At 38.7% G+C, this 12,548-nt stretch overlaps 1 protein-coding gene across 4 annotated transcripts in view; it reads right to left on the reverse strand.

Annotated features, from left to right (window-relative positions):
• COG5 (component of oligomeric golgi complex 5) overlaps positions 1 to 12,548 on the reverse strand; it is a 277,016-nt gene that overhangs the window by 61,739 nt on the left and 202,729 nt on the right. For 2 of the 4 annotated variants that reach the window (XM_021102595.2, XM_084977452.1), the window contains exons 13-14: positions 7,974 to 8,135; positions 5,353 to 5,452 (exon numbers count right to left, since the gene is read on the reverse strand). In XM_021102595.2, the coding sequence (XP_020958254.2) occupies positions 5,353 to 5,452; positions 7,974 to 8,135 (262 nt within the window). Of the gene's footprint in view, positions 1 to 1,405; positions 3,771 to 4,580; positions 6,624 to 6,922; positions 8,136 to 12,548 lie in introns of those variants that run through there. The other 2 variants (XR_014816125.1, XR_014816126.1) reach the window with 2 other exon arrangements.

Below are 12,548 nucleotides of genomic sequence, written 5' to 3' on the forward strand. Positions count from 1 at the left end.
AAAGAGGAGTTCCTCCTTTCCATAGAAAAGAAAATCATGGACTTGGAGAATAGACTTGTGGTTGCCAAGGTGGGGAAGGGGAGGGAGTGAGTGGGCCTGGGGGCTTGGGGTAAATAGTTGCAGAATGTTGCCTTTGGGATGGTCTAGCAATGGGATCATGCTCAGGAGCACTGGGAACTCTGTCTAGTCACTTAAAATGGAACATATAATGTGAGAAAAAAGAATGTATACATGTAAGTAACTGGGTCACCATGCTGTACAGTAGGAAAAAAACATATATATATAAATAAACAAGTAAATAAATGAGGAGTTCCTGTCCGGGCTTAGCGAAAACGAATCTGACTAGCATCCATGAGGATGCAGGTTTGATCCCTGGCCTCACTCAGTGGGTTAAGGATCTGGCGCTGTCGTGAGCTGTGGTGGAGGCCAGCATCTACAGTTCCGATTCAATCTCTAGCCTGGGAACCTGCATATGCCACAGGTGTGGCCCTAAAAAGACAACAACAACAACAAATTTTAAATGGAGACAGTCTAAAATAACACTGACATCATTTTCACAAAAGACCACCTTTAGTATTCATGATACATACTAAATTAAATACACGTTCAAGGAAGCAAACCCTATGATCTATAGCTCAGATGTGAGAATTCCAGGCTAAATCCTTGTTATTTCTTTTTTCCTTTCTTCCTTGTTTTGTTTGTTTGTTTGTTTGTTTTTTGCTTCTTAGGGCCACACCCATAGCACATGGAGGTTCCCAGGCTAGGGGTCAAAACGGACCTATAGCTGCTGCTTTATGCCACAGCCATAGCAACGCCAGATCCGAGCCACATCCGCAACCTACACCTACACTACAGCTCATGGCAACACCAGTTTCTTAGCCCACTGAGCGAGGCCAGGGATCGAACCCACAACCTCATGGTCACTAGTTGGATTCACTTCTGCTTCGTCCCAATGGGAATTCCAATCCTTGTTATTTCTTGATTAAACAACCAAACCACCTAAATATCTGCTATAGTCTGAATGCTTGTATCCCCTCAATGCATATGTTGAAACGCAATGCTCAATGTGATAGTATTTATTAGGAGGTAGAGTCTTTGAGAGGTTATTAGGTCAAGAGGGCAGAGAACTTATGAATGGGATTAGTGCCTTTATAAAGGAGGCTTGAGAAAGTCCCCTAGCCCTTTCTACCCTGTGAGCTTACAGAAAAAGAGCTATTTACAAACCAGGAAAGGGGTTCTCACCAAATACTGAATTTGATGATGCCTTGATCTTAGACTTCCCAGTCTCCAGAACTATGAGATATAAATTGCTATTGTTGATAAGTCACCCAGTTTTTGGCATTTTGTTATAGTATCCCTAAAGGACTAAGACACTATCCATTAAGAACAAAGAAATAAACTATGATACATAAAGATAATGGGCATTTATTAAAATAGTAGATACAGCTTTCTATGTCATATGGCAAAAGAATAAATAAATCACAAAACAAAATTACCTAAGTAAAAAAGAAAGATGTACTTGTGTTGTACAACAGAGTTTTAAAGCTTGGACTAGACTCAAATCTGAAGTCTCAGTACTAGTTTCAAGGCTTGCTAGCTGGCACTGTACTTTCAGCAGTCATATGGGGCAGGCTACCAACCTTTGTTAGCCCTTATTTCCACATTTTATGGTGGCAGATATTGATACTTCCCATTTCAAGGGTTGTTATGAAATAAACGAGATAACACATTTTAATGGCTTGGTGAAATCCAAACCACTAGAGATGCTTAATAATAGTACTTATTTTTATGGTCCTACCCTAACCTTAAAAATGAATTCTCTGGCACAAGAGTCAGAAAAAAAGTTATATAAAGATTTGTCCCTACAGAGCTTTAGGATTAAATAATACAAAACTTTGGTGATTAATAACAAAGAAGATTTAGAAAAAAAAATACATGTATAAAGATAAACTAATTTCAGATTACTATAAGCAAATATATGTACTATGTATATAATTTATGTTATATTCTACTATATCCTACCCAAAATGCTAAAATAAAAAGGTTGAAAAGAAAAAACATATAGCTTTTATAGGCATATGAAAGAATATACACAAATGTACATAGTGAGTTTAGATGGCCATAGGATCAACTTGAAAAACCCTTTCATGATTCCTTCTCCTGATGTGAATTAAAGCCATAGTTAAGCATGATAAAAGATTCTGATAGCCAAGAAAATTCCTCAACTAACCTTTAGGAAAACAAATTTAAGATTGTGGAAAACTGTTCATTCTACATTTTCAAGTTTTGTATTTTCAAGTCACCCTTTTTGAAAACAGTCAAAATTCTACTTTCCTTTATCTCACTGCTTAAACATTCATTAAGGATCTGATTTCTATCACTTTTCAACCATGAGGACTTAAGGCTTACACATTTCATTTATAAAAAGAATTCTCCATTTAGAGACTTAGTTATACCAAATTTCAAGTCAACATTTCCATTTACAGATAGAATAGATATTCTACTTTAAAATGTGTTTCAATCTTTCTCTCCTTAAAGATTTAATACTTGGCTATTTTTCTCTAAATGTTTTCAGTGAAATAATTATAAAGGAAGAAGAATATGGCAAGATCAAATAACATAACTTGTCAAATTTAAAAACAGAAAAAAGTGGCAGAAATAGTGTCATTAAGAGCCAAAAAATAAGAGATGAACATTTAAATGTTAATTGGCATTAATCAATAACGTTTAAAAAAAAATAAAGCATATGATGCTCTTTGTACTCTTAAGGCTTAGGCTATCTTTAAACACTAAAATGAAAGTAGAAAAGTAAAACACTTCAAAAAAAGGAAAAATTTAGTTAAAAATTTTTTGGGTCAGTGACTTGTAGGTTTGGTAGGCCTGAGTAATTTAGGGTCACAGACTACTGGACCAACAGCATCAATTCAATCAACTGCTTTTCATATATTTTAATTTTTTCAAAGTTTTTATCATTACCGCCTTAACTGAAGTCACATGCTACATTTATTGCTGCCCTCCATGACACAGAAAAGTGAAATACTTTCCAAACAAATGCAGGCTCTTACTTAATAATCTTGTCTTCAGGTGAGACCACCTCCAAGGATATTTTTTTCTGACCCTTTCAGTAATTACACTGAATTCTATTGGATATAGAGTTTCATTTTACAGCACTAAACCATGTTGTTAAAAGTAATAAACATCTTAATAATGCTTCTATTTAAAAAAGTTTGAGAGAAAAATTAGTCATCTAATTACCTACAAAGAGCTTCCAGGGTCTCTACAGGCCCAGTATTCAAAAAACAAAGCTTAAAAAAAGATGCTTCTAAATTATTTGTCAAGGCTGCAAGAATAATTGAACAGAAAATTACTAAGCAAACAAAATGGGGCCATCCATTGGAACTGAAAGCAGCAAGCCTCATGATACGACTTTTACCACCAAGGATCATTTTATGCAAATTCCTTCAGTTCAATTTGTTAGCATCCTACTCTAAAATTTTTTCAAGAACTAACTGGAACTACTAGGACATAGGTAAAACCAGGTTACTGCTGACCCTCAAACAACCTAAGTTTGAACTGCAAGGGTCCATTTACATGTGGATTCTTTTTAACAGTAAATACTACAGTACTACATGATCCACAGTTGGTTGGGTCCATCTACACCAAAGGGATGATAAGGAGAAACCACCATACAGAGGGTTTGTTTTTGTTTTTGTTTTTTTGTCTTTTTGCCATTTCTTGGGCCACTCCCGTGGCATATGGAGGTTCCCAGGCTAGGGGTCGAATCGGAGCTGTAGCCGCTGGCCTATGCCAGAGCCACAGCAACACGGGATCCAAGCTGCGTCTGTGACCTACACCACAGCTCACAGCAACACTGAATCCTTAACCCACTGAGCGAGGCCAGGGATCAAACCCACAACCTCATGGTCACTAGTCGGATTCATTAACCACTGAGCCACAAAGGGAACTCCTACACATGGACTTTTAAAAGCAGGGAGGGTAGGTTTCCCTAACCCCCCAAGTTGCTCAAGGGCCAGTTGCACTTCATTCGACAATGTTTTAATTGGGAGCAGTCAGGCCAAAAAAACAAACACATAAGCAAAAAACCACCATCCTGGTTGGCTACTACTATAAAGACAGTAGAGATACTAAATTTTGTCACATTCTCTAAAATTAGTCCATCAATGACAGCTGTTCCTTGGATTTCGGCCTTGGATTAAAGCCTTGTTCCTCGGATTTCAGTTAGCACACATATGTAACTTTAAAACATTAATGTAGAGAATAAGACTACGATTCAGTTATGCAGCTATTATTTTAAATATATGCAAACATCTGTTTCAAGTAGAGTAATTTTGGAGTTCCTGTCCTGGCTCGGTGGTTAACGAACCTGACTAAAATCCATGAGGATGCGGGCCCAATCCCTGGCCTTGCTCAGTGGGTTAAGGATCTGGCGTAGCAGTGAGTTATGGTGTAGGTTGCAGACGCGGCTCGGATCCTGCGTTGCTGTGGCTGTGGTGTAGGCTGGCAACTGTAGCTCCGATTTGACCCGTAGCCTGGGAACTTCCACATGCCTTGAGTGTGGCCCTAAAAAAAAAAAGTCAGGTAAAGTAATTTTGGAATTAAGCTTCTATGGTCTAGGGTTAGAACTTTCAGAAAGTAAATCAACATTTTTCTTCTACAATGTTAAGCACTTCACTTCTTCTAATCATTTTCTAATGGTTCAAATCAGTTCCACACTAGGTAACAGTACATGAATGATATCTGGAGTGGTCACATGAGAGAGTAAATCTGATCAATTTGAAATAATAATGCTTAAATATATATATATGATTTAGCCTATAAAGTGGCACATGCATTTTTTAAAGTCTTATAAAGCCTACCTGGGAGTTCAGTTCCCCTGTGGCTCAGCAGGTTAAGGACCCAACAGTGTCTCTGTGAGGATTCGGGATTTATCTCTGGCCTGGCTCAGTGGTTTAAGGATCCAGTGTTGCTGTAAGCTGTGGCATAGGTTGCAGATGTGGTTCGGACCTGGTGTTGCTGTGGCAGAGGCCTGTAGCTGTAGCTCAGATTTGACCCATGGCCCAGTAACTTCCACATGCTGCAGGTGTGGCTGTAAAAAAACAAACAAAAAACCTGCCTGCATTCTGAAAATGTAACAATGTTAGGAGGGTCAGTTTTTAAAGAGATGTTAACATTTTTTCTGGTTTAAATTCATAGGAAAGTTTCAAAATTTCAATGTAACATTTTCTAGTAAATTAATATTCAGTCAATTCAATATTTATAGTAATTCAAGTACTATATAATAAGTAATTTTAAACAAAGTCACGACAGTTTACAGAAGGGACTATCTCTTACCAGCTGCTCTGATTTTATGCCATACAACTGGATGGTCTTAGCCACATTTTTTGACACAGCTAATGTGAGGTTTGCATCAACAGCCGCTACATTTAGTTCACTGAAGGAAACAAAAACAGACTTTAATTATTAACAACATAGTTCATCAACAAAGTAAAGAGCAACACATAAACCTAAACTCAATAAACAATGTGGTGATTCTTTTTATAGATTTCACTACTGCTTCCAAGAACTTACTGCATTGTTGCATTTTCCATCCTAAATTCAGCATTAGGAACAAGTGCTCTGAGATGGTTTAGCTAATGACCAGTTTCTCTTTAATAAAAGCATGTCATGTGTGGGTTCAGGCTGTGATTAAGAGAGTAAATTGTGTACAGATTTTAAAAGTAGCACTCTTGTTAAAACTGATAAGTGCAATTAGAGACACTGCATATCATAGACATCTGCAAGGAAATGACAGCTCTTGAATGGAAATGGTGACCCTGGAAGGACACAGGCTAAAAATATAAATTACACAACACATAAAGATAACTCAGTTTCTGCAGGAATTATGCCAATTCATGCTATTTTGATAGAGTGGCTTTTTTAAATGTATCAAAAGTGTAAAAAGGATTTAATTCGAAGTTTTAAAAATTTGGATTCTTTAAGTATTTTTCATGCTTATTTCCACCTTTAACATTAGATTGAGACATTTGAGCTAAGTGCAAAAAAAAAAAAAAAAAAAAAAAAAGTATAAAGACCATGGAAAGTACACCAGGAGTTAAAAACTGCATGAAAACCCACACACAAAGTAGAAAGCAAGAAAAGTAATGATTGTCTGAAGCAGCAGAGTAAAGCTTGGCACTGACCAGATTCTCTTCATGAAGAAAGCAAAGGACTTTGAAACAGAACTAGTGCATACTATGTGTGACAAAAATGCCCTCTCATATAACAGTGAGACATAATTTTATGAATGTTTACTTTCACATTCTATTAAACAATGGCATAAGTTTGCTTCTTCAAGTTTCAGGTTATAACCAATCACAGCAACGTCAAGCTGCACAGGGGGATGGGAGAGAGAGCTCCAACATGTCCACAAATAGGTCAACGAGATCAAGCTGCATCTAAGGCTGTTTTTGTGACTACTGTACTAACCAGATAACAGAGACATTACGGTAAAAAATCTAGAGTCGGACTTTGGAAAGTCAAGTTAATTGTGGAAAGATTTAGGGTTAAGATGCTGAGCAATTTTGACACTGTACAGATAGGAAATACGCTTATGCATTTTATACCTGGGGGCTTTTTTTTTTTTTTTGTCTTTTTGTCTTTTGTTGTTGTTGTTGCTGTTGCTATTTCTTGGGCCACTCCCGCAGCATATGGAGGTTCCCAGGCCAGGGGTTGAATCGGAGCTGTAGCCACCGGCCTACGCCAGAGCCACAGCAACGCGGGATCCGAGCCGCGTCTGCAACCTACACCACAGCTCACAGCAACGCCGGATTGTTAACCCACTGAGCAAGGGCAGGGATCGAACCCGCAACCTCATGGTTCCTAGTCGGATTCGTTAACCACTGCGCCACGACGGGAACTCCACCTGGGGGCTTTTTATCCTTACCCTGAAACGCCTCAGAATCACCATCTTCAAATTGGTAACCTAAAGGAATCTAGACTTCTCTATCTTGATCCTGTATTGCCTAACTACTATTTTTACTCTTCAAAATGTTCACCTATAAATGTATAGACCTACTGTTCGGACAACTTGTTAGCTATGACAGAAACTGAACTAGTCTCAAAGGCAGATTAACCTGGGTGGCTGTAAAATGTCTAAAGGCAACAGTATGATCACATTGTCTGCAAGCCTTCAGGTGGCACCTCTACCAGGACACATTCCTTTCGAGGAGGTTTTAAAAGCTGTCGCATTCACTTAGAAAGCTTAAAATAGTAAACATGAGTAGCCTAATCAGGATTATAATCCTTGTATGCCATGAGGTACTTTCTGGATTTAAGATTTAAAAAATTTATCTCTGTGCTTTATTTAATCAGTTTGTAAAATTATTTTTATACTTACTTTCCTGTGTAATTTTAGAAATTTAATATGGCATAAAGAATTAGGTTGCCTTACTTTGTATCCTTGACAAGATACAGAATAACTGTAAATTGACTATTTTTGGACCGCATTTAAATGGTTTTATTAATTGGAATCTCAAGTACTTACTACATGTGTACTCATTTACTGCAAAGCTCTTGTTTTAATTGCCAGACTAACTGCTTGAATAATTTGAGATAAATTGAAAATGTACTGCCTTTGGAGTACCCATCATGGCACAGCAGAAACGAATCCAACTAGGAACGATGAGGTTGTGGGTTCGATCCCTGGCCTCGCTCAGTGGGTTGGGGATCCGGCATTGCCATAGGCTGCAGTGTAGGTCGCAGAGGCGGCTCGGATCTGGCATTGCTGTGGCTCTGGCATGGGCCAGAGGCAACAGCTCTGATTAGACCCCTAGCCTGGGAACCTCCAAATGCTGTGGGTGTGGCCCTCAAAAAAAGACAAAAAAAAAAAAGGAAAGAAAACGTACTGCCCTCATACATCACTAACTAATGTGGCAGGCATTTTATGATATGTCATTATATAAAATATAACATACCTTGCTATAGTTTTAATGATACCTTCAAGTTCGTCCGCAGAAGGAGGATTACGACCACCAGGAGGAAAAACCAAATTGATAGGATCAAGGAGTCGAGATAAGGATTTTGACAGATAAGCAGCCTCGTAGGGTTGTAGTGCGTCTTTCAAAGCCTTTTCTGGACTGTGGAAACAAAGTTTGTTAAAAATGAACTTAAATTATACAAAACTAAATGCTATTGTATCAGGTTGTAAATGCCTTTCTTAAAAACATATCTCCCATATAAAATGTAGCTCTATGTGAAGAAAAGAAAAAAAAATGTTTAAAAATGTATAAATATATTTACAAATACATTTCATAGTTAAACACTCATTAAGGACTAAACATTTTAATTCATACATAATTTCTAGGTCTAACTGCAAGATAGTATGCACCAGTATCTACTGCAGTTTGTCACTTGAAACTAAGAGAATAACACTGCAAAATCTTATTAATTCTAATGGGGTCTTGCCTTCATTTAGCCTGTTTTTAACAGAGCAGACAAGAGAGGCCAAGTGTGCAGAGACCTGCTCCCACTGGCTCAACCCATTTCCACACACAGCTGCCCTGGTATAAGCTCAGTGTCTGAGAGGGAAGTATACAGGGGTAGGTTTTTACCAGTCTTCAGGTGCCAAAAATGTTACTAACAGAAATGGGGACAAAATAAAAAGTATTGCAAATGTCCCACATAACCACATAAATCACATCAATACTCCCAATTGGAGTTCTACGTTAATTTGTTTTACAACACTGCTCACAAACTAAAACAGCCTAATAAACATTTCTTTCCTCCTTAGTTCTCCCGTGTCTTCAATTATTCCTGCGGATTTTCATTTAGTTGCCCAGCTATCGGATCTTGTATCTTACCTCTGACAACTACTATCAAACACCTATAACCATTTTTTTCCTTTCTGCTTGCTTACTCCTATAATAAACTCTATCTTCTCACAGCACCCCTGTTTATGATCACTCCACTTGCCCTTCCACTGTCTTAAGAAAACAAACAAACCCAACAAAGTCTTCATCCTAAATGCTAATCTTGAAAACATGCGACTTGCTCCTTCAGATCTAGGAAACTTGGCTTTCTCCTTTTCCACCCTTGCTACCCTACAAGAATACTATGTCCCAGGCGCTTGTTAAGTGCTGGGAAGATGGAGATTTAAATTGCTTTACAGTCTAGTGAAGAAACGTTGCAGGTAAAGTACTAACTAGAATAACTTCTGTAATAGATGAAGACAGAAAGACCACAACGGGAACAGGGAAGAACTAGCGTCTAAATCCGTCTGAGGCAACCCTCTACTGAAGTCCACGCGAGCTATTTAAATGTCTTCCCTATTTTTGCTCCTGTCATTTACTGACCCTAAGAAGGCTCTTCCCTCTTCTGCAGCAATTTCAACACTAAATTATAAATCCTAACATTCCTCCTGTTCTCCAAATCTGTTCTAAGGAGCCGTGGTGATTATAGGAAAACAGACAACTTTTCTAAAACCTGTCCTGTACTAGAAGACTACTTTTATTTTTTTGTAATTCTTTTTTCCTTTTTGAGGTCGTAACTGTAGCACACAGACGTTCCCAGGCTAGGGGTTGAATCGTAGCTGTAGCTGCTAGCCTACACCACAGCCATGGCAACTTGGAATCCAAACTGCGTCTGCGACCTACACTACAGGTCAAGGCAATGCCAGATCGAACCCATGTCCTCATGGAAACTAGTTGGGTTCATTACTGCAGAGCCACAAGGGGAACTCCCCCTTATTTTAGCATTACTTTGTTTTTTTATTTTCTTACTATTTTTTTGCCTTTTGTCTTTTTAGGGCCGCATGGGCGGCATATGGAGTTTCCCAGGCTAAGGTCTAATCGGAGCTGTAGCCACCAGCCTGTTCCAGAGCCATAGCAACGCGGGATCCAAGCCACGTCTGTGACCTACACTACAGCTCATGGCAACGCTGGATCCCCAACCCACTGAGCAAGGCCAGGGATCGAACCCACAACCTCATGGTTCCTGGTTGGATTAGTTTCCACTACACCATGACAGGAACTCCATTTTGCATTACTTTGGAGCCTCCATATTTGAGGTGTCATTTTGAACTGCTCCACTTCTAAGAGCTTAAAGACAACTTTCCACACCCCAACTTATCCCATCTCCTCCCCTCCTACAAATTCTCTTAAATTTCTACAGCATGCCTAGGTGAGGGAAATGCAGCAATTAACTTCCCTGTTGTCTAAAAGTTTACATGCTTCTAAGAGACACACACACACAAAAGAAATAAATATTTTTTTTATTTTGTCTTTTTAGGGCTGTACCCGTGGTATATGGAAGTTCCCAGGCTAGGAGTCGAATCAGAGCTGCAGCTGCTGGCCTATGCCAGAATCACAGCACTGCTGGATCCAAGCCACATCTGCGACCTACACCACAGCTCATGGCAATGCCGGATCCTTAACCCAGTGAGTGAGGCCAGGAATTGAACCTGAGTCCTCATGGATGCGAGTTGGGTTCGTAAACTGCTGAGCCATGACAGGAACTTCAGAAATAAAAATTTTAAATGAGTTAACATGGAATACAATGGAGAGTGATAGATTCTAAGAGAAAAATAAGGCAAGGAAGGCGAAGGGCTTTTTTCATCCAATGTTATATGGGGTGAGCAGATCTGAGGGGAAGGAGGGAACATGCTCCATAGATTTCCAGGGTAGGCATTTTCTATGAGGACAGAACCGCAAGCACAAAGGCCCCGAGAAGAGACCATACCTGGCCATGTTTGCCAGAAAGTTAGAGGAACAGAGCACTTAGTGACAGGAGAGCAGGACAACATCAAGTCTAGGAGAAAAGACGGACACTTATGCTGGGCCCTGTGGATCAATACAAGCGTTAGATTTTACTCAAAAGACTCTACTCTGACCTTACAATGATCACTGCTAAGGCACCCTCTGCTATGCTTGTCCTCCAGTAGCCTACCAGGTCTTCTGTCCTCATCCACAGCCAACTACTGCAAGGTGTTCTCATTAACATCCTGATATTTGAATTTATCTTCCTTGCAAAGCTCTAAGAAAATCTCATTTAGATGGCCTCTCTATCTGCTGCTAAGCTGCCCAAGCATTACAGAGAAAAATCAAATTGTCTCTATTACACATTTATGTAAAATCCTTAATTTCAAGAGACCCAGAGCTCAACATATTCAAATTCTATTTTCATAGCCCTTCACTCTTTGTAAGTGACCATCTGCTTCTATTTTAAACTAAGACCAAAACCACCAGCAATAACCTTTGTCAGCTTGGTATTTCTGTAATTGTTTTCCCTTTTTTCTTTGTAAATTCATCTACCCTCCGTGATTTTCTTATTAACTCAAGGAAAGAGTTATTAATTCCTTTGTTTATAACATAACCTCTCAGAAAAACTGAACATACCTCCTTCTTTCTCATTTTCTTTTTAAAAAACGGGTTTACTGAAATTTACTTTCAATTCAACCATTTAAAGTGTACAATTAAATGGTTTTCGGTATGTTCACAGGTGTGTGCAACCATCACCATGGTCAATCTTAGAACACTTCTCTCCAAAAGAAACCTCATACCCTTTAGCTTTAAACCTTTACCCCTCTCACCCCATCCCCAGCCCTGAGAAACCACTAATACATTTCACATGTTGTATACTTTATATGATTTTGCTATTCCTTTTTAAAATATTTTGCTATTCCTGATTTTCATAAGAATAGTATCAGTGTATGAGTTTTATGTCTGCCTTCTTAGTATAATTTTTTCAAGGTTCAGTCATGCTGTAATATGTGTCAGTACTTCATGACTTTTTATGGCTGCATAGTGTTCCACTGTATGGATATACCACCTTTGGTTACCCATTTGTTTGTTGATGGATATTTGGGCTATTTCTGTCTTTTGGCTATTTTGAAGGTTGCTATAACTACTGGTGTACAAATATCTGTGTGAACATATTTTAAAAAATTTGCTTAATATGCTTTGTTTTTATTGTGATAAAACATTTACAACATGTGGGTATTGGGCATAGTAAGCACCCATGTACTGATCTCATTTCTCTGAGACTTAGCTTGAGCTAATTGGTAGGATAGAACAATGCTGTGGTTCTGCTCTTCTTAGGAAGAAAGCCCTCCAGCTGGGAGTTGGGGAGAGAGAGCCAGGTAGAGAGAGCCCTTTGTTTTTTGGCAACCAGTCTGGAAGAGAGTGTAAGCCTTGTTGAGCTGGACAGTGGGAGGGAGAAAAAAACAGTCTTGGCTCTAATATCACAGGTTCTTACAGAATTCTTTCCACTGAACACTCATTGATTTTCTTGAGCAGATGATTCTTCATCTACTGTTTGCTTTTAAAATCTTTTTCAGATGCTTTAAGTTATTATTATTATTACTATTTTTGGTTTTAACAGTTTTCACAGGTTCACTGGGGTCAGTGGCCTGGGGAGTGCTGTCATCCCAGAAGGCAATTTCCTACTCTGTCTTCAATCAATTCTAACAGTGCTTTTGTATCTACCATTCCACATCTAGGACCTGAACAACCTTATTTTGCTATATTAAGATGCCAATTTCCCGTCCTAAGCTT

Source organism: Sus scrofa, chromosome 9 (genome assembly GCF_054392235.1).
Source record: "Sus scrofa isolate SSC_HxYL_T2T_F1_AM1 chromosome 9, Sscrofa_HxYL_maternal_Yorkshire_Landrace_v2.0, whole genome shotgun sequence".
Taxonomy (NCBI): domain Eukaryota; kingdom Metazoa; phylum Chordata; class Mammalia; order Artiodactyla; family Suidae; genus Sus; species Sus scrofa.